Source organism: Carassius gibelio, chromosome A5 (assembly GCF_023724105.1).
Source record: "Carassius gibelio isolate Cgi1373 ecotype wild population from Czech Republic chromosome A5, carGib1.2-hapl.c, whole genome shotgun sequence".
In the NCBI taxonomy this organism is placed as follows: Eukaryota; Metazoa; Chordata; class Actinopteri; order Cypriniformes; family Cyprinidae; genus Carassius; species Carassius gibelio.
In genome coordinates this window covers 31,730,454-31,753,121 of record NC_068375.1, presented here as the reverse complement: position 1 = coordinate 31,753,121, position 22,668 = coordinate 31,730,454, and the positions used below count along the sequence as shown (strand labels likewise).

The window sequence follows — 22,668 nt, the reverse complement described above, 5'->3', positions numbered from 1 at the left end:
CGCTGCGCATTCATTGAGATGAACTGGAAAAAAAAGCACAGATCGCCTGACGGAGAGTGAAACTGAAGCCCTCAGTCAGAGAGTGTTCGCGAGTGAAAATATATTTGTGCTTAACTTATACTTAGCTTCCAACTCACACACTGTTACTACTACTACTACTACTACTACTACAACTACTACTAAAATGAAACAAAAATAATTTTTTAAGCAATGATCACAATCAACATTTCTTCCAGGTTTTAATTTTACTAGTAAATCAAAATTAAGCTTAATTTTAAGCAGTTAAAACATTAATGTTTTATGCTTTCATTTGATAACCAGAATATTTTAAGTACACAACACAGAATTTCTGAGGGAAAAAAATATCATAGGACTTACTTTGAGAATTAAAAAAAAAATTAAATTAAGGTGTTTTATGAATTCAAATAATTAGACATGCTAAAACCCAAATTTTGGTAACAACAAAATATATGGTGAGAAAAAAATTAAACATTTCATAGGGCCCTAAATGTAATTTTTGGTAAACTTTTAATAAATTGATGTGAAAAAGTTTCCTGATTTTAATTAATTAGACATGCTTTTTGATTAATACAGTTGAATTTAATTAATAAAAAGGAGTAAAGAAAAATTTAAATGGAATCCAAAAATAAAAACGAAAAAAAGACGTGATTTTAGGAAAAAAATAAAACCAATTTCATAGGGCCCTACATAAAGAAGTCCCAAATAGTAGGCTGTCGTGCGTGGATGCTGCAGGTGGCAGATCATTTGTAGCCTCCTTTTACAGCAGCTAGAATAATTAAACTTGTCCTTTTAGAACTAGTTCTAAGGAACATTAAATTGTTTCTTTCGATGAAATTTGAATGGACAATTAGAGATTAGACCGTACAGAAACTGAAATTTATACGCTAAATACACAGTCACACGATGTTGATTAGAATCTTTTTTTTTTTTTTTTCTTCATTGTTCAGATGACATTTTCAGGTCAAACTTCTTATTTTTGCACATACTTCCAAGACGCAGTATCTGTAATTCAAAGGTAGGGCTGTGCAATTAATCGCATACGATTGTCATGCGCATCTCGTCAGTAAAGCTGGTCCAGTGATTAGTAGTAAATTCTCCATCAACTGCTTTCAGATGGAGTGGCATTCACAATACAGAGCCCTAGTTCACTGACAAGCTAGGCAATATCGCGTTTGAAATTAGGCCTGTCGTGATAGTCAATAAATCAATTAATCCCATGATAAAAAATTTGATCCCATGATAATTTCTTTTCAGTTTTTATTTAAAAAATGTAACATGTCATGATGTGGGGTTATTCTGGAGCACAACCTGTGGACAGCCTGCGGTAGAAAACACCTTCTCCGATGGCACAGATGTCCCAGGAATAAAGACATAACGTCTCGCTAGAGTGACCAGCTTTGGGAAGTTGCTGTAACTTGCTACAAAATATATTTTCGAAGAAAAGTAAAAGAAAAATTCTGCGGTGTTTGGGTGCACCCCATTTTTTATTTTAAACTATGGGGAATTTCACCCAGAAGGAAGCTGATCGAGTTGGTTGTTTTCACATGACCTGGTGCGCTTGCTTCATTCTGAAAAGCTGAGATGTTTTTTAACTAGATGTGGTGCGGACGGGCCTGGAAAAAATGAAAGCGTTGCGAGTGCATTGCTTCCATTATGAGCGCGCATACCGCATTTGAAATAACGAACTTGAGCATGAAAAAAAAGAAGACCTGATATTCCCCTTCATCGGTCAAAATGTTTACTTTCGGTTGGTTAAACGGTACAAAACATACAAAATTAATCAATTTTAAGCCACACAGAGTAAACATGTTGGTATTTCTTGCTCTGAATCTGCTATAAAATAAAATAAAAGTTTGTTGATCTTTGAAAAGGTGTACCTGCGTTATGTCATTTATCATTATTTTAGTTGAAACTGGTCTGAGAACGACAATATTATCGCTTATCGCGATAATTTCTTGGACAATTTATCATCCAGCAAAATTTATTGTGACAACCCTATTTGAAATCAAATGCGAATAATCTGCGATTATGAACGCGATATTGCCAAACTTTTTTTCTGCTGTAAAGCTGGCCATTTTAACATGGAGAGTCTATGGGAATGACTCCCTTTTGGAGCCATCCTCTAGCGGCTAGTCGATGAATTACAGTTTTCTTCTGTGTTGGTTTCAAGAGAGAGAGCGTAAATTTGCCACTTTGAATTCATGCACGTGTGGAGATTTACCTCTGATTACAGAACCGACATTACTGATAAGATGAGCATTAAATATTGGGCGATATTTATCATGCCTCGCTATCAGCAACTAAACGCATCTGCACTTGTGAGCTTGCGCTGTGCTGATGTTTAAACTGAGCGCTGTAGCTGTTTTTAATATTTCACAATATTAATTTTTTCTGTACCTTTAATTGGGTGATATTTATTGTGCATCCCTAGTTGCTGAAAAGTCTGTCACAAGAACACTAAATGGGGCTGTGAGATCCAGTGTGAAATGCTTGAATTCAGTGAAGAACACAAATGACTCTGTACTAGTTTAAACTAGTTTAAAGCCAGATGTAACCGCGCTGAGAACCAGAAGAAACACTGGGCGCAACAATACTGTCAGGAGGCTTTTCAATCTACAAGTAGCCATACTTTACTATGGATTTACTGTAGTAACACTAAGTGCACACTGGTATTGTGTCAGAAATGTAGTATGTTCTCATCAAATTTTATTATTATTATTGTAGAAATGTATTAAAGGAGTAATGGAAAATAATAAAAAACAACCATATAGTTACACTTTTACAATGGTATTGATGTGCTGCATGTTATTATGATCTAAATGTATGCCTCTATGGTAGACCAGTGGTTAATTTTAATAAAACTCAAACACTAAGATTAATTACAATCACCATATAAAATTGTTTTTATTTTTATTTTTTACATATGTTTTTACTGTTTACTGTTTTTGATAATGAAAATAAATGTACACCTGCCACCTATCTCATGCTGCTACTACTGTCAACTCGGGTGCACTCTGGTGTGATGTAATGGGGACTGATTTGTGTTGTGTAGCCCAACACTCAAGTTGAATTTTAATACTGTTAACCTTCCCTCTGGGGTTGCCCTTTATGGTGGAGGCAAACAGGAAATGGCAGCAGTGAACATCCTTAACAACATTCCCATATCCTTGTATTCGAGTTTATCATGGGCCAGGGTGCCATAATGAGCCCAGTAGTGTCAAATGAGATCTAGTTATACAAAGCTGTGGCTGGCAGGATTGAAGGGAGTGCTTATGTTTAGAATATTTGGATGGATTGAATTTTTAAACAGAGCCATGTATGGTGTTTGAACAGAGTCAAGTGTAAAATGGCTCTGACTACATGTGAAAACAATCTCCCTATCTTGTATTCACTTTCTTACAGTTCTGCATTTGGAGCAGTTACTCGATCTGCCTTGTGCCTTTTCTCTGCCGGCGTTATGTCAGAGCCCAGCAATGCGGCTGGATTTTATAGCAGTAAAAACACAGATACATGACTGACCACTGCAGCAGGGATGGGTCAGAATGGTCAACTAGTGAATTATTAGTGATTTTACATAGATTTGTATATGTGTAATTGAATATTTAGGTTCAGTTTGGATTATTATTAAATGAAATATGTGTCAGAGTATTCCACTTTTCTTTTTAAATCTAATTTAAAATATCATTTTATCCCTATGATGGCAAAGCTGAATTTTCAGCAGCCATTACTCCAGTTTTCTGTCAGAAATTATTCTGATATGCTGTAGGGCTGTCACTACAGCATATACAGATATGCACAATGCCTACCCAGCCTTCACTCTCTGTGGTTTACCATCAATCCGGTGGACCAGTGATGCCACAGTGCTGCGTTACAAGGCTTCCTTTGTGCACAGCTGAGTTCAGGAAGTGAAGGAATCGCCTCGGATGGTTGTGGAGGCGGTATCACTCTGAAACATTGCCCAGAACTCAATGTGACATGAAAGTCGGCCTCAGAAAAAAGGCGCTTCCTCTTGTTGGTTAAATGAAGGTTTGATCAAGATCATCTTTAGGTCTTTCAAATAAATTCTTGTTCTTCTTTTGTTTCTAATACTTCCGTTGTGCAAGGTTAACAGCTTTTTTCTGACATTGGTTCACAGGGAGAAAGTAGCTGGATTGAGCTTGCGGTCAGGAATCTATGAATCATTTAGTAACCTGCTTGCGGCACTTATTAGTTGGGACCTGTTGAAGTTTTTGATGAAGTACCTGTTTTATCTTTCTTCTCATAAGCAGGGATTCCAACAGTCAATGTATTAATATTGGACGCATTTCTGCTGAAATTGAAGTGAAAAAAACCCAACAAATTTAGTCTCTGTTAGTCAATAAGTTTTGTTTCAAGAAATGTAATACTTTAATTTGCAAGGAATTAGTGTTGTCACGGTACCAAAATTTCAGTATTCAGTACCAATACCAGTGAAAATCCACGGTTCCCGGCACCAATTTCGGTACCAAAGCAAAACACAAAAATATGCTAATTAAAAAAATTAATAAAAATCAAAACACTTTTTATTACTAAAATAAAACCAAAGCCATTCTTTATACTTATTTACAATTGTGTTTAAAGATTTTCTACAAGTTATATAATTATGAAAAACGGTAAACAAGTTTCACCCAAATTTAATTTGTCTTTTAATTTATGAAATTTAAACACATTTTATTTTTGGTAAATAAAGGGAATTTGCTATTAAAATTAAAACATGGAAGAAATATTTTGAGATTTATTTCTTTAAAAAATAAAGTTTTATTCATTTTTTTCAACAGTAGTAGCAGTATCACATACATTTTACTAAATAATAGTAATATTTAGTAGCACAATGCTTTTATGTAAAAATGAACTTTTAATGAATGCATATTTGTCATTTTAACTGAACTTAAGACTGGTGGTGATATTTTTGGTAATAGTAATAGATCATATGAATTATTATTAAAAGATAATACTGCTACTAATTCTACTACCATACTAACAATATACAATGCACTATGGATTGATGAGCTGCTGGGTTCATGAATATTAATCACGTTGTATGCGTTCAGTCAAACTGATTTGCTGAAATCAAAACAGGGACGGTAATAGATGAACACCAGCCAAAGAAATTGCCATTTGCGCATTATCTCCGCCCACTACTGGAAAAACCGGCATATCTTCTTGTTCAAAAATATGAATAATTCTAAATGAACTCCATTATTTCGACAGGAGAAGACAACAAAGAATATAGTTTACGTGTACCGTGTCGATTCAGCATGGTAAGACTCTCGCTCTCTCTCTCTTTGCATGTGTAAGAAAGTGAAGGTGAGTCGTGCGCATTCACACAGAGTTTACAGAGCGTCAAATACAGGTGCGCTGTGCATACATTGACATGAATCGAAAAGTACAGATCGCTTGATGGGAAGAGAACTATGAAGCTCAGATGCTGAAATTAATGCAAGCATCACGCGTTTCAGTCTATGTAGTAAACAAACCCGCACGTCTCTGCCATTTGATCATTCACACAGAGACGCACAGAACATGCAGGATTCTTATTTCAGACAACTTTTGCAGCTTAACATCTACCGATATTGGTCCATATGGAGATATGATTTGATTAATTTATGCTAACTTTGACAAATTCCGTGACTGTCCATATTTTCATGACTGGATTTTGAGATTCCGTCCTCGTTTTCTGCTTCGAGGAAATCATAGCGCTGAAGCGGGTTTGAACGGGACCTCGGTACCACCGGTACCTAAAGAAACCTGGTACCATCACATTTCAAATTTTTTTGTACCGAAGTACCGGGTCTTTTTGACTATTTTCATGTGACACTGAAGACTGGAGTATTGATGCTGAGAATCTAGTTTTGCCATCACACATGCATTAGTTACTTTATAAATATTGAAAATATATGGGATATTTCACAATATTGCTGTTTTTACTGTACTTTTTTTTAAATTAAATAAATAGTATTTGTGACCATAAGAGACTTATTTTTCACCCACCCCCAAATCGACCCCAAAGTTCTGATTGGTAGTATAGGCCAGCAGTCAATTACTTTTTTGAAAAAACTAGAAAAAAAGTGTATCGGAAATATCACCGCTACCACAACAAATTCTGGCATCGGCAAGTAGATGAAACCATATGCCGATCTGATACCATTTTCTTAAACAAGACCTAGTTATGGCCGCTAGCTTTGCCTAACCGCTGCACAGTTCTTCTTCGCTGCTCAGAATGCATTGCAAACACAGGAAGTTGTGCTGGGTTGCCACAAGCAACCCCTGTTTAGAGCAGTGAAGAAGAAATGAAAACGCGTTAGCAGCACTGATCTATATATGACTAGATCGCTCATCGCGTTCTAAACTGCCAACAGACAGTGAAGCTGCTTCTATATTATAGATCAGTGTTTAGCAGTATGTCTGCTGTTTAGCAGGATTTCATACTGGACCAACCAGAAAGTAAAATGGCGACTAGGAATACCGTCACTTCATGAGAATTTACGGTTTCATTTGAGAAAACTTTCATACCATTAACACAGACACTCAAAGATCTTCATGGCAACCAATCAAAATAAATGTTCAGTTTAACGTGAGTAAATTGACAATATATTAAGCTACTGTTGTAGCCTACAGTAGACTTAGCTATGTCTCTATTAATAATAATTATGCCTAGACGGTTGCTTGTTCTTTTTACTTGTTTTGTTGTAAAGAGATTATCTGATTAATATAGCATTTTGTATATTCCTAGACTTATTTGTTGCAGTCTTTTATACAGTTATATTGTAAAACTAAAATACCTTTTTTTAGTTTGCGTTGTTAGATTTTTGGCTGCATTTGAAGTTCTTTTTCGCTTAAGAAAATAAACATTACTGTCAAATTCATGTCAGATAATAAAAATACTGTAATAAATACAGTTGTTCACCATGTATTTATTCATGTTTTATTAAGGGATAAGAAGCACACCATCAAATTATTCTAGCAATTTACAGAGGGCTAGTAGTATATACAGCTGTATATACAGATACACACCCAGGTATCGGATCAGTACTCTGTATCGGCCGATACCCTGAGCCCAGTTATCGGTATCGGGAGGAGAAAAAGGGTATCGGAACATCTCTAGAAAAAACATGTAGAGGAAACAGTGGTTTTGACTCTGTAACCCACCTTACAAACCTGTACACATTTTGACGCAGGTTACGGTGAAACCTCTCAGTCTGCCTCTTGTTTTTCTAATACTGTGTGGCTGAGAATCCTAGACCAACAAAGTTGTTTTTACCACAGCTTGTTTTGGATGACAACACTTCTGGCCATCTGTAACTACTTTTGTCCATGTAGGCAGTCTACTAACATGGCTGGTGTGACCGTGTAAATTCCATCCTTGGTTCTTTGTGGTAATATTTGTGCAGTTTTTAATGGGTGAGGAATGTGAACGCAAGCCTCCTTACCTCATTGTTCTCATTACAACATTCCTTGGAAAACTGTCCAGCAGCTTTCTGGACATTTTCTGGAATTGTATGCATTAGTGCCCAGGGTAGGTCCAACCCAGAACACAAGTATGGCAAAGTAAAGTAGTTGCAATCAGAAACTTTTACTCTGTATCATTGTTTATAAGATGTTAGAGAATTTATTGTAATGTGGACACAAAAAATGCAAAAGTTTTTACCAGGGTTGCTTAACTACTGTGTGGTTTGTGTGGCATTCATGTACTAATGGTGACACACAAGGACAAAGTTACACATTATTGATAAAAAAAAGCATTGCTGGATGCATGGCATTACTCTACACTTGCTAAGAATCTATACAGACACCAGATCAGATTTATTAGGATTGATTGGGCAGTAAGTTGGCTTGCAATGCTCATTATCCTGCCAGAAACTAATGACAGCAAGTTGCTTAAGGTAATTGCATACCACTTCACAATCATGCCTCAAAATTTCTTTCAATCATACCTGAAAAATACTTTTGGTTAGATGTTAAAATCCACTCCAGATTCCATTCTCAAAATCTTAAATTAACAGTAAAATTAAATGTAATGCAATGTTAAACCATTTACAGTGTTCACCATAAATGGAGTTAACCAATTGCTTTAATGTAGATATTTTTTTTTTTTTTTTACATTTGACTCTTTCATTTTGTAATATTGCGTAACAATAGAATATACTCTTCATGTCTTCAATAGGCAGTACAGTAAGCTACTGTAGACCGTAGGAGTAGCCTAATCTCTCAGTGTTGTTTTGGCTCAAGCATGATTCGTGAACGGTTTAAGAACAAGGTTTTGGGTCAAACATTCTGTAACTCCTTTAGTAAATGTCTGCTTTTCTCTTTTTTGCTGACAAAAGCACAAACGGAGTTAAACATTGACTTTTTCTGGTGCCATTCAAAGGAATCCTTGGTGTGTTTATTTGTTGCAATAGTGTTGTAGTGTGTAAGTGTGTTTTCACGTGCAGCATTAATGTCAGTTCCCTTAGCTGATCCCTCAGAGATGGAACCAGATTTAATGGATAAATGACCGTCATTTTTGCACAATCACATTTTACTGAACTTTACAGTTTCCTTCAGTTTTGTTGAGCCATGCAATGTGATTTTATTTTGAGAAAGTGTTAAAGCAGTGACATTATGCTTTAAAATGTTCAAATTGTGACATTTTCTCAATCACATTATATTTGGCCAAATTGTGCAACCCTAATGTGGTTGAAATTTTTACTCAAACATTTTTTAATGTTTGGAACAGTATTTTCAAGTTGTTTTCCCAACAAATCCATGTTCAGCTGACTAAAGTTAAGATAATAATAGATCTTTTTTCGTACTAATTCTTTTATCTCTCTCTTTGTGATGTGGAACATTTCTCATGCATTATTTTTGCGACTCAATTCAGAATTCTGCTCCATCATCCTGCTCTGAATTTATATTGTGTTGCTTGGCAATGTATTCTCACAATTATCTTTTCTCATTCTCTAGTGCTCGGAGACTCCCATAGTTGCCTTTTTAGGGGACATGTTAATTCCAGTCTTGTCCAATTCTTGCTGAATAAGATTATTCGACATATGTGCTGACAACAATGTCATGCCTTTGAGCTGGTGATTATGGCCAGATTATATGGTAAATTTATACAGAGGACTCTATTTGTATTAAAGTGTTGTTTTATGGCATAATGTAGCTGTCATAATGGCTGTTGGATGGTCAAGGTGGCTTTCTTATGACTCATGGAAGTGTCAAGACCGCTATTGTATGCTGGAGTGATACAACATGTCACATTTTGTGCTTGTCAAAATGTGGGCTGTTGAATGAAGTCGTCAATGTTAGCCTTTGTGAAACCGATCACATGTAGTTGATTTGGAATTAACATACATCTAATGCCAAGCGTGCACTTTAAGACTGAAGCCCAGTGTGCAGTAAAATACTCTGTCTCTTGTTTTCTGTGATGCTGACGTGCACCGTTTATACAACACCATTATAAGTGTAATGACTTGAAGTTGAACTATCCCTTTAATGCTTCAGTTTTATAGTGTGTGCGCTTGGTTAAAGTAAACTCAAAACCCTCTAAAATTATTTAAAGGAATCATTTGACAGGTTATGACTTCTGTGGTTTGTATTGATTGTGATAGGCCTGTCTGTTAAAATAGACCTTGTACTATAGCCTTTTTTGGCTAAAAATGATTGGTGGGATACAGTAACATATCGGAGGGCTCAGCATCAACTGGGTACATTTTGTACTTAAAAGGCCAAATTTACTTCTTCTTGGTGCTAACTTCTTTCATTCTTTCCTACTGTGGTATTTTGCTGGTGTTGCTAGGTGATTCAGGAGTGTTGGTAAATACAGGCTGGATTTCACCATGTGTTACTTGGCAGTAAGTTCTCTGCTCTACTTTGACTACAGCCAGACTCCACCTTCAAACAGCCAACCGTTTATGTTCTACTACATGAACCTGCTGATTCAAATCTACACAAAATACCACGCCTCTCTCTCCTTCCCTTTTGCTTTCACTCGCTTTTTCTCCACCTGGCCTGCAATATGACTGCCAAGAGCACTACGGTTGTGACCCCATGCTAACCTCTGCCACACCAGATGCTAGTGTGAAGTATCTCTGTATTGCCTTCACACGGAAGAGTTGTCGTGTGACGTTCCAGTGTGGCAGTGTGGCGTAAAAACCGTCAGCAGGATAGCGGTGAGCAGATTGAACACAAGGTCAACACGTTTCATCTGGATTCACATGCCATGTCGGGTCTTCAGAGCAGTGCAGATGTCAAATCAAGTGCAGCTCTGCTGCAAATCCTATCTCCATGTGCACGTATGAAAACTTATGGAAGTGATGTGCAAGGCAGACAAAAAGGAAAGAGGAATCATTGCATTTGTAAAATTTGGTACTTGTGTTCCTAAGCAAGCCATAATTCATGCAATTACTGAAACAGTCCAGTAATTATGGCCTTACTGAGATGGGGTTACTTCTTTGTATTAATATTGTATAACATGACTTTTTCAGAACCCTTTCCAGTATTTCACTACAGTAAGTTAGCAATTAGTAGGCACTTTATATATATATATATATATATATATATATATATATATATGTGTATGTATGTGTGTGTGTGTGTGTGTATATATGTATATGTAATATAATATAAATATATATTGCTGAAAATGTACTCACCCCCAGGCCATCTAAGATGTAACTGAGTTTGTATCTTTATGAGAACCTATTCAAGCATTACATCACTTTCTCACCAGTGGGTCCTCTTCAATGGGTGCCGTCAGAATGAGATTCCAAAGGCAATATCACATTAATTCACAAGCAGTCCACATGATTCTAGTCCATCGCTTAACGTCTGGTGAAATGAAATGCTGTGTGTTTGTAATAAACTAATTCTTTATTAATTCTTTTTAGCATTAATCTCTTACTTTTGTTATCCATGATAATGCTTCCTCCAGTGAAATGTTATTTTTCTGTTGTCCTCTCACATTAAAATCCACCAACATATTTGTTTAAAGCCGTTTTGGCTTTAAATGGTGCTTGATCTTGGTGCATTTTCCTTTCAGAAGTCAACTTTTTGCTGAAGAAAGCAACATTATGGACATAAACACAGGCTGAGATACTGTTCAGTTAGACTGGATTTAGGTTTAACTTCTTGCTGTTCTGACCGAGTCAGATAATCTTATCTCGTTAATAGTTAGTGTTGAACATGATTGGTTAGGTTCACTCCATATAGCCCTTGGGCGTCGTTGGAATTTAAATGCATTTTACAAAGGTTCACTTAGAGTTCGCTCCAGTCTTTACTGCAGTTTATTGTTTCAGAACACCATTCTAGGCAGGATCTTTTTCCGGAGCAGTGTGTGAGGTTGTCCTTCTGGCACAGTAAGACCATCTGATTATCACTTTATATGGCATGATTCCCAGAGGAAATGACTATGAATCTACTATAAGCTCTTCTCTCTTTACACATAATCTACACTGCAAGCATAGCAAGCAATGTTGGATGCTTGTGGTGATTTATAATAGTAGCTATATAGTTTTGCCGCTTGCTTCTGTAGTGGATTGAGAGGAAAACTGTGATTCACTTTGATGGAAACTTTGATTTTATCTTGATTTTGAGGTGTGGCATATGATACATTTCACAATCATGAGTTATTGACTTACATGTGCTCTGAATTAAACCTTTCTGTTTGGAATGTATATTGCGCTTGTTTTATATCAGAGTGATGATGTAGTGATTGATTAAAACAGACTAAAGAATGCGAGCAGTGCCTTTGAATGCGTATGCGAGCATATTGTTGCTACAGGCGAGACTGAATGTTTGACAGAACCTTTGCAGAGACTTGCAAAGAAAAAATGTTCTGTGCCAGGTGTGGTTATGCATGATGCCTTTTTTTGTTTCCCTTTTTATTTATTTTTTATTAATCTTATTTATTACTCCGGTCCACTTTTAGTTATTAATCTTTACTTTTTTTCCCTTTTTTTGTTGTTTTTTTATTTATTTTTTATGTTTATTTATTTAAACTTTTTACTCTTGTAATTTTTTGTGCATCTCAGTTTGGATTACTAAGAAGAGATTTGTCTGATTTTCTCTACATCCATACTTGCACAAAGATTGTTGAACCTAAAGCTGCTTTTTGAGAAGTTTGTTGTGAAGAGAAGTCTCTGCTGCCCAAACAAACCTTTTTGGTTCCATTTGTGCTCCCTGACACATTGCCGTCCTTTCTGAACTCATGTTACCTTCAGGTGGTCAACCTCAGCAGCTTATGGGGAATGAGGCAATGAAAGGGTGAGAATGAGGAAATCGCAGCAGTTGAGTTCGTTTGGACTGTATGTGGTATTTAGAGCCTTCTACAGGATTGCCCCTGTGCAAGGCCTTCTGACGTTCTGGAGGAAGTGTGAGATGTAGCTTCATGACCATATCTTCTGTATAGGTTAGGTTCCTCAGTATGTCTGTTAATAAAATATTACAGAAATAAGTGTCCAACTGTTTGTGTGTTCCTTTATACATCATAATACATCTGCATGTTCTTTAGACAGAACTTGTTCTTGCATTGTCTAGCACAATGGTTTATAAAGAAAATGAAAGTCACAATGCGTCTTTTTTCCCCTCTAGTCATTCTTGGCCTGTGTTAATGCTGCATTAAAAGTTTTGACATGCAGCACAGCAGATTATTGTCCGTTTTAGTAATACTGGTCCTATCAGATGAAGGAGTGACATATAGAATACATATCGACAGATGTGTATTAGAAATGGTGTATGAGAGTTAGAATGGCTAGAAATGTCTCCTTTACCGTGGGCTATCGAAAAGATCCTGGTGTTTGGTGAGAGGGGTTAGACAAGAATTTCTAGCATGTGATTGGTGTAAAACCAGTGCTTTACACTGTGTTGTCAGGAAACAAAGGTCACATTTCTCCCGTAGTCAATCAGCCACACCCACCAACAGGAAATACTTCCTGACCTCATTCCCTCATGATGTTCCACAGGCCTCAGGGGACCCTGTCCTCTACAGTTTGCTATTGACTGCTAATATAAAAATATTAAAAAAAATCACAATAAAACAGAAGTCTGTTGTTTTCACCAGGAGGTCCAGTTATGACATTTTGATTAAACGTTATGAGGTTAAAATATTTGTAAAAATTGAAACCTATAAATACATTAAACGTACAAATGAAATAATGCTGTGATCATTATATCCATGCATGCTATTTAAGAGATACTATTATATATATGAAACATTATTTTATAGTTTTTATTTTTAATTTCAGTTCGTCACTTAAGTAATTTAATTTAACAATAAAATCAGTAACTCCCTAGTAACTTTTCAGATCCTGCAACTTGCTCTTTCAGGTCATACCCCTTGTTAGTCGACAAGGTTGTTTGACTGTTTTAGAACTTACATGAGTGGAAATACCACTACTGTTTGTCAATTAGTCTATCTGTTCATGCTAATAATCTTATGGCCACACATTGACAATATGTATCAGTCTATACTACTGTATTTACTATTACAATCAAGTGCAGAGTCTCCCTTGCAAGAACCCTTGCCAAAGCGATTTGCAACAGCCCAGATTGCTGTGAAGCTATGTAATTGATATGCAGGTCTAAATGTGCTTATCTGGGTGTGAACAACATTAAAGACTTAAGTATATTGTTTCTCGACCCCGAGCAATTTCTTGTCTTTTGACTCGATCCAAGCCTTGTGTTTCTACTGTTTTAGTTGGGCCTTAGTTGTTTTCATTAGGAAAATGGCATGAAGACAGAATGTTCTTGCAATTCAGGTTTGTTTTAGAGCCTGATGCAAGGCAAGCCTAGAAACCAGATAGCATAGAAACCAGTGTGATGTGTTGATGATGATATGGAGTTTGCTTTGTGAAATAGGGTGAGTAATAGGGCTGTGCTATATGAACAAAAAAAAAAAAACTATCACGATTTTTGATCAATTTTGCAATTTCGATTTTAATCATGATTTTGACACACACAGGCATGCTTTACAGTCATAAATGCATTCAGTATAAATTTGAAACATATTTCCAAAAGGAAACCAATGAGAGCTTTATCAAAAAGTTGTAATATGTCTCTAGAACAGACTTAAGTCAAAATAATCACTAAGATGTTAAACAAAATCTAGGCATATGGCAAAAAAATTATAATAAAAAAATTAAATAAAACCCGTGTTCAGGGATGTTTTTTTTTTTTTTGGCCATGCATTGGTCATAAAGCTCACTGTAGCGGTGCTTCAGGTGTTATATGTTTTGCCCAATATATTTATTGCCCAAAGTTCACACGTACTCCGTCTGCAGTGCATATACAGTAAGTTATGTGTACGTGGTTCAGAAGCAGCAACAAGAGTGCTCGCGGACATGAAAAACTTACCACAGACTTGGCAACAATGGTTGGCATTTACTACACAGAGCCGTAATTCACTGACAATCTACACAAAATCGATTTTAAAATCGGTGGCGATTCTTTGTCGATTTTGAAAGTGATTTTGTGTTAGTTGTCAGTAGACTACGGCTCTGTGTAGTAACTGCCGCTCCACCAGAACCAGTGTTGCAAAGTCTGCGGTTGTTTTTCATGTCCGCTGTTCGAAGCAACCCCAATACCAATAACGTGATATTTAGCCCCTAAAAATGCAAAATTTTACCAAGACAACCATGCCAAAAAAAACCCCGCATATTTTAACCCCGGGAAGTTTTTATTTTATTTTATTTTTTATCTGGGAACCTCCTGGAATCGCGATTAGTTTTGGACTAGTTTTGAGAAGCAACGGGGAAGGTTTTGTTGTGAAAACCTGGCAACCCTGATCTGAACACACGTGCTGGAGATAATACTTCTAATTGAAGGAGCGTCTTTACTGATGAGATGTGCATGAAAATCGCATTCGATTTTTTGCACAGCCCTACTGTTAACAAAATCAGACGCGTGTGCTCTGATCATACTGTATAAGGCTCAGATACACGCTGCCTTACAACATGTCTCCTCTCACTCAACCTGTGTCCTGTGCACTCACAACTCTCTCTGTGCTCATGCGCAAGATATTAAATCTTTTCGCACCTTTCTATTTATAACCTTTTCTGCTCTCATCTTTTACCGCGTGCAGTGTGAACGTTCTGATCTGTTAACATGGGCTCAAAAAAAAAAAAAAAAAACCTACGCATCACAGACAGAGTGTGTGAACCTGGACATATGCCCAGTCTGCTCTGTTCTCGCGCTCCACTTAGGTGCGCTGTATCCTGATTGGTTCAGATAACATAATGCGGGAGGTCGGGGCTGCGGAAAATCATGCTATAAAGTGATTTAGAAATCACGCACACTCAAATCGCAATTTTATTTTTCGATTTCAATTAATCGCACAGCCCTAGTGAGTAATGTGCTCTAGAGTGGTGGTTGGGGGTGGTGTTGGAGCAGTGGATAAGACACATGCCTTTGGTGTGAGATATCCAGGTTCGAATCCACTTTGAGACACCAATGTGTCCCTGAGCAAGACACTTAATCCCAAATTGCTCCAGAGGTGTTTGACCTCTCACATATGTAGCAATTGTAAGTCGCTTTGGATAAAAGCGTCAGAGAAACGTAAATTCTGGTTCTTTTCCACATTTGCGATAATGAACCCATCTGGTTCTGTCAAATTGAGCTTGTCCCACTTTGAACTCACTTTGATTTGCACTTTGATGCAGAGTCTTTAAGATGGATTTCATCATTGTTCTTTGTGCCAAACACTTTGAAACCATGTTAACGTTTGGCAGTTTTAGCAGTTAACTAACTCATATTGAAATGCCACTGTTCTGCTCAGGTAATTTATTGACTTTTAGTGCAACCGTTTCAGCACTTCTCATGTTTTACGATTATATTAAAACTAGCTTGTGGATTAAGAAGACACTTTAAACACTGTAAAACATCCCATTTACACTGAAATGTGTGTTGTAATATCAATGGATTACAGATAGCAGTGTAACTACTTAAATGTTAGTCTTTTTGCACATCTACTTAACAATGCTAATATGAATGCATGGGATTTCAACCCTTTCTGATGGTGTTTCTTGTATATGGCTCATATCTGTTCAGTGAAAGCACAGCGTTCATGTCATGTGATTGCTTCATTCATCGTTCTCGTCCTGTTCTTCTCTACAGAAATGTTCAAACGGGTTGTACGACAGAGTAAGTTCCGGCATGTGTTCGGCCAGGCGGTGAAGAACGACCAGTGCTATGATGACATCAGGGTGTCCCGGGTCACGTGGGATAGCTCATTCTGTGCTGTCAACCCCAAATTTGTTGCCATAATTGTGGAAGCCAGCGGAGGAGGTGCGTTCATGGTTTTGCCTCTGAATAAGGTGAGAGATCTGTAAAATTACACTGTGTTTGTTTGGAATTCTTGCTATACATCCATTGCATCTTATATTTGTTTGTTTTAAATAGTTAGTCAAATTCTTGTTTGGAAGGATTAAAAAATTATGTTGACCAAACTAGTGGAGATGACCCTCTACACACGTTGGCAATATATATACATTTTATTAATAATAGTTAATTCTACTACTATATTAACAATATGCAATGCGCTAAGTATTAATGAGCTGCTGGGTTCATAAATATTAATCACATTGTCAGCGTTTGCTCTTACTGATGTGCTGAAATCAAAACAGGGACAGTAATCGATGAGCACCAGTCATTGAGATTGATGTTTGCGCATTAGTTCCACCCACTACCGGAGAAACCGCCATATCATCTGCTTGTTCTTAAAAGCTGAAGAGTTCTAAATTAACTCCTTTATTTTGACAGGAAAGTGCAACAGAGAATATATTTTACATGTAGCGGTCGATACAGCTTAGTATGCAGGACTCCCCCTCTATCTTTTCAAATACATTAAAATACATTGCGAATATGGAAACATTCGATTTTATGTCGAATGAGAGACCCAATGTTGGTTTGTTTCATTTTAGCCTAAATGTAAATGTTGTGAATTAGTGTTCCTGTAGCTCAAGTGGTAGAGCGTTGCGTTAACAAGGGCAAGGTTGGGGGTTCGATCCCCGGGAACACATGATAGGTGAAAATTGATAGCCTGAATGCATGGTAAGTCGCTTTGGATAAAAGCGTCTGCTAAATGCATACATTTTTTATTATTTTGGCTTTTTGTTTGTTGCTATAACTTCTTGTAGGCTATTTTTTTTTTATTATTGTTCTTTTTTAAATAGGCCACTGTTAAATAAAGGGTTTGTTGTGGAGTGAGGGGAACTAAAGTAGCATAGCTATGTTCACTATGTTTATGTTCATAAACATTTTGCGTCGGCATTAGGCCTTTTTCTGAATGAAATAATAAAATGCGACTTATTAATAGGCTACGCAACATATGTTTTTTTTTTCTTTAAACGTGCAGCATTGCCTATTTTAACAGTGCAGCAAACCTTTTTGATAATTTTTTGATGATATATTACTGAAAATAAATCTGAGTTTTTAAACATTTTAACTGATTGTATTAATCGGTCAAAATTCTTAATGGTCGGTTAATGGTTAACCGGTTAAATTTAACATCCCTATAAGGTATGTCAAATACAGGTACACTGCACATTTATTGAGCTGAACTGAAAAAGTACAGATCACTTGATGGAGAGCAAACTCAAAGCGCTCCGAGTTCAGCAAGAGAAAATGTATCTGTGCTAAACTTGTAAATAGCATACAAACATACAAACTGTTGAGTAAGATCTAAGAATTTATTAGCAATGGCTAATGATAGACATTATTTAGTAGCCCAGAGTGAAGATTTAGTTGCATATACGAGTGATTTACTCGCAGTGTAGAGGGTTGATTCATCTGATTCATTCGTTCAACTTATTCATTCAGTTTTGGTGATTTTGGTTCTTACTAATTCATTTGAGGGAGCTTATCAGCAAATAACAACTTTTTCAGACTCTTTTTCACACAAAGAAGCCTTACACCTACAAGAAGCTGAGGAAAGATTATTTTACTGTGGACAAGAAGCCAAGCCATGAAATGGATTTGCAGGCTGTTTCTGCATCTTCACTGCACCCTCCACTTAAGTGGGCTTTAACTGCAGCTTTGTGATGCTTTTGGTCTTTTTCCATGTTTGAATTCATACACACTTAATGACAACCTTGCGTCACCTCAAATGGAGGTGATGGCAGGTATGATCCATCAGATAGATGTCTGCCTTGATCTGTTTGTGTCAGCTGTTAAAAGAGGAGATTATTCTGCCAGAAGTCTTTGAAATTTTGGGTAGCATGTTATGGCCACGTTGTGCGAAACATACTTGCGAAGAAAACATGTTAGATGTTTAAAATCACTCATTATCCAGGCTGAATATATAAAGAGCTGCAGTGAAATTTCGGCAACTGAAAATATTAAGCAGAAACAGTGAAAATAAGTTTTTTTTTTTTTTCATTTGAGTGTTAATTATTAAATTTGATTGATCAATTGATTGTTAAATTTAAGTTATTTACAGTTTTGATTTTTCAAAAAAATGTGAAAAATTGTTTCTGTAAAAATTTTGGTGCATCGCTACCAAAATGACAATAATCAACACTGCTGTGACACAGTATTGGCATTTCCACTTCTGACTACTGTTTAACTCCGTTATTTGTAACCCGATGATGTAAGTTTTTCTTTTTTCCTAATGGCTTTCTGAGTACAGATATGATGACAACATTCGAATATGTGAGTTGAATCTGCAGCGCACTGTCATTTGTTACGTGTGACGATGATCTCGGGCCTGTTGGGATTTTGTTACCTCTGAGCTTAATGCACTCCTCTCTTTAACCTTCTGTCATGGGACTGCCGTCTGCTTGTGTTACAAAGGTAGAGATTTGCTTCATCTGAATGGAGTGTGTGTCAGCTTGTCTGCTATGTACAAGGTTTAGTGGTTTAGCATTCATGGGTTTAGGGAGTGCATGTTTGTGCATGTTGAAGTCTGTGGTTCATTCTCTGATTTTTCCAGCTCATTTGAAGAAGTTGCAAAGACAGCAGCGGAAATACCACATTCAAGACCCAGAAAGGTAGTAAGGCCATCGTTAAAATAGTCCATGTGACATCAGTGGTTCAACCTTTAATTTTACAAAGCTACTTTATTCAGTCTTTGACACACGTTAACGAGAGTACCACAATGCGTGTGTGCGCCACTGCTTGCAAACAAGGCCCAGAGCATGCCGGGTTTACATCAGGATGCCTTCTCTGGATTTGGTTACCAATGACTTCCATTTTATGGACTAAAAAAATTATTTAAATATCTTCTATGTTGACCATAAAATAGATGAGTAAATGATCACATGGTTGGGTGAACTATTCCTTTTAATACTTAGTTATGAGTTTTGTATTTTGTAGGTGGCCATATGTAGAGCATTACTACAATCTGATGATGTCATTTGGTACATCATAGATTACTGTGGTAAAACTGGTGCGATTAGCTCGACAACCCAAAGCAGTGGTGTTGACAAGCGGAACATTTCTCTGTAATTAGAGAGCGCTTAGACACGACTGTGACATCCAGACCTCTCCATGCTCTCGCCTGGATCCCGAAGCCTGTCATCAGCGTCACACACAAACACGTGCACCCGCTCATAAATGATGACACAGTCAAACGCTCAGCTGGCAGGCCAGACAAGCTCAGCCTACTGAGTTCAGTTACAAATGACTCTTAAGCTGTTTGTATTATTGGTTTTACTGTCAGTTCTTCATAAAGCTGAGGATTCTGGTCATCTTAAAAAGTGATGGATTATGCAAGTATAAATCCTTTGTCATTCCAAACCTAATGTTCAGAAGCGTGAGGCAAGTGCGAGGTGAATATATTAATCTGTGAATATAAATCAAGTTTTTCCTCGTATTCGCACTGTTGTTTTTTCTCTGAGCAGATTGCTAGATCCATCTGTCCGTTCCTTTGACGTAGAACAAAAATGAGCTGGGATTAAACATTTTTGCTGTGACTTTCTAGGTTTTGTGAAAGAATCTGTATGTTACTGCTTTTATGTTCTACAGATTTACATAGTTTTGTTTAAATATTGCATTTTTAGACAAGTTCAGAGCTTCACACTTGCAGTATGTGAAATCGGTAGGGTTTGTGAGTTGGAACGGTTTGTCATAAGTTTTTATAAGGTTTCTTTACATTTAGCCTTCAAGCGAAACATAGCATCACACTCTTCACTTCAGTTTATGCGCACCATGTCTTTTTTTGGTTCTTTGTGTCTGTGTTATGTCCTGTCTGCTGTCCTTTTGTTTCATCTAATGCTTTGCACCCCTCCCTTAGTATCTGCTCTGATTCAGTATAGCAGTGCATCCGTCTATGGTCCGTTTTCCCAGGCCGCCCCATTCCCAGAAGCCCCCTGCAATCAGACAGCTGGCTCTGCGGGAGCTATTGTCCCTGTGCGTATGTCAGGTTCTGCACAACTCTTTGTTTCCCCTCTCAAATCAGTATGGAAACTCCTCATCCTCACTTGATTCCCCAAAATCATCACACCCATGCGTCTGTCTATTGTTTCCCAACAGGGAGCAATGGTAGCTGTATGGTAGTGTTCGAAGATCTTGAAGTGTAGGTTGCCAGTGTTGGGGTTTTAGGATGCTTATCTTAATTCATCATTTGCTCAACCTCATGTCATTCTGTTTGATTGACTTTATTCTGTGGAACAGAAGATATTTTGTCTTAATGCTCTAAAGTCATACAGGTTTGGAATAACATCAGGGTGAGGCAATAATGACAGAATTTTCTTTCTTTCTTTTTTTTTCTTTTTTTTGTGAACTATCCTGATGAAGGTAGTGATAGACTTGTATCAGCAGGTCCTGGGACATAATAAGGTTGGGTTGACATTTAGTTGGCTCGTATTTTTCACAACACTGGGACAGCATTCCTGTAGTTCTCCTCAGTTGTATTTATTTATTTTGACATCCGCATCGGTCAAAATAAGTAATTTCATTGTACGTGCTCATATCATGTCATGTTTTTTTTTTTTCAATAATAGTAATTAAAACTATTGATTTTAGTTTGTAGTGTTTTATTTTCAATTTATTCGTGAAATCGAATTTTAATGCTGGCCATTTTGTTGTTTTTAGCCAGACAATTAATTAATTGACTAATTACTTTTATTGCTTTGAACTGTGTGCTTTTTTTGTATTTATTTAAAAATGTTAATTTAACCTTCTAAATGTTATGCACATATTGTATAAATGTTCGCCAAAACTTCGTTGTATTTGTTATATTTTGGATTGGATTCTTTTTTTTTTTTTTTTTTTTTTTTTTTTGCAGTTGTTTGCAAATAATTTGTTAAGTGATCATTAAGTGGAAATACCATTTGTTGTCACTCAATTTTGTTATACATAGATAGACAGAGATATATATTGCATGCTTTCACTGTGCTTGTTTTAGACACCTTTTTAAAAATGTATTTAATACTTGTTAGACTGAGTTGCCTTCCACCTTAACCTGAACATGGCATGTCATGGTGAGATGCCCCACTCTTCAGTGAAGACATTTGTATGTGTATTAACTGACTCGAGTGTGTTTTGCCGTAAGGAGTAGTGACATCAAGTGAAGCTGGGGGGAGTTTCAGGGGCTGTGGGCTGTGGTTGGATTCTTTGTGTGGGAGGCAGAGCAGAATGTATCACACTGTCATTGTCTCTCCCTCTCAAGAAACCATCAGGTGTCTAACTAATCACATGTTGTCTGTCTTTCTCTCCACACCATCCCCCTTCACATGGCTTTATTAACATATGAAGGAAGCAGTGGGAAATGGATAGCTTCAGCCTTCCGCAGAGCTTGCATTTTCATGCTTTCCATTCGCACTGACCACGGTGACTAATTTTCATCCCTTCTGCCTGACCACCTCTAATATTTAGTTTATAGCACAAAATATTAACCATTCCACAGGAAACTGCCCGTTTACACTTATGCTACCAGTTTGTTATAATATTGGCAACTCTTTCCCTTTAGACCTCAAATCCTGAAGTAGCGGGGAACCAGACTTCCAGAGAATGTATTATTTAGTGACAAAGTTTTGACTTGTAATCTTACTACATGGTCATTTGAGTCAGTCTTCTGCAGTTGATGTTTTTAGTTCAACATTTGTTGGGTAATATTGAACATAACATATAATCATTTCAAGTTTAAAACAATGACGTTGTGAAGCCTTGAGATGGAAGCAAACGTGTGATAAGACTAAAGCATTTGTCTGTCATTTTCTGTCAGAAATGTTAATTGAGTAACAAATCAGCATATTACAATGATTTCTGAAGATATATTTATTGAACAATGTAGTATGTGAATCCAATGTGATGTGCAATTAATGTAATGTTTCACATAAAGTCGAGTCACCTTTATTACTATAGTGTTTTATTCAATACCGATTGTGTCAAAGCAACTCTAAAAGACCTAATAAAGTCTTTATTCACCTCTAGTCAGTTTAATGTTGGTTTCAGATAGGGCTGCCCGATAAATCATATTTTAACAGTGATCATGATTTTTACTTCTCACAATTTAAGCATAATTGTCTGTGATATTTGCCCGCTTATTCTGAAATGAGCTTTTCTATTAAATCCATACATTTTCTGCCCAGTGGTTTACTTAATCTTCCCAACCATGCAAAAATGAGCACACCTATCTGCATTATGGAAAAACACAGGCAACCATGCAAGTTGAAGTTTAGCAATCTCTATTGAGATACTCTGCTCAAATAATAG

General features: G+C 36.8%; 1 protein-coding gene across 2 annotated transcripts in view; it reads left to right on the top strand.

Annotated features, from left to right (window-relative positions):
- LOC128012889 (coronin-1C-A) overlaps positions 1 to 22,668 on the top strand; it is a 44,291-nt gene that overhangs the window by 6,120 nt on the left and 15,503 nt on the right. For both annotated transcript variants that reach the window (XM_052595476.1, XM_052595468.1), the window contains one exon: positions 16,129 to 16,328. In XM_052595476.1, coding sequence (XP_052451436.1) covers positions 16,131 to 16,328 — 198 coding nt within the window. In that variant the 5' untranslated portion in view covers positions 16,129 to 16,130. The remainder of the gene's footprint in view (positions 1 to 16,128; positions 16,329 to 22,668) is intronic.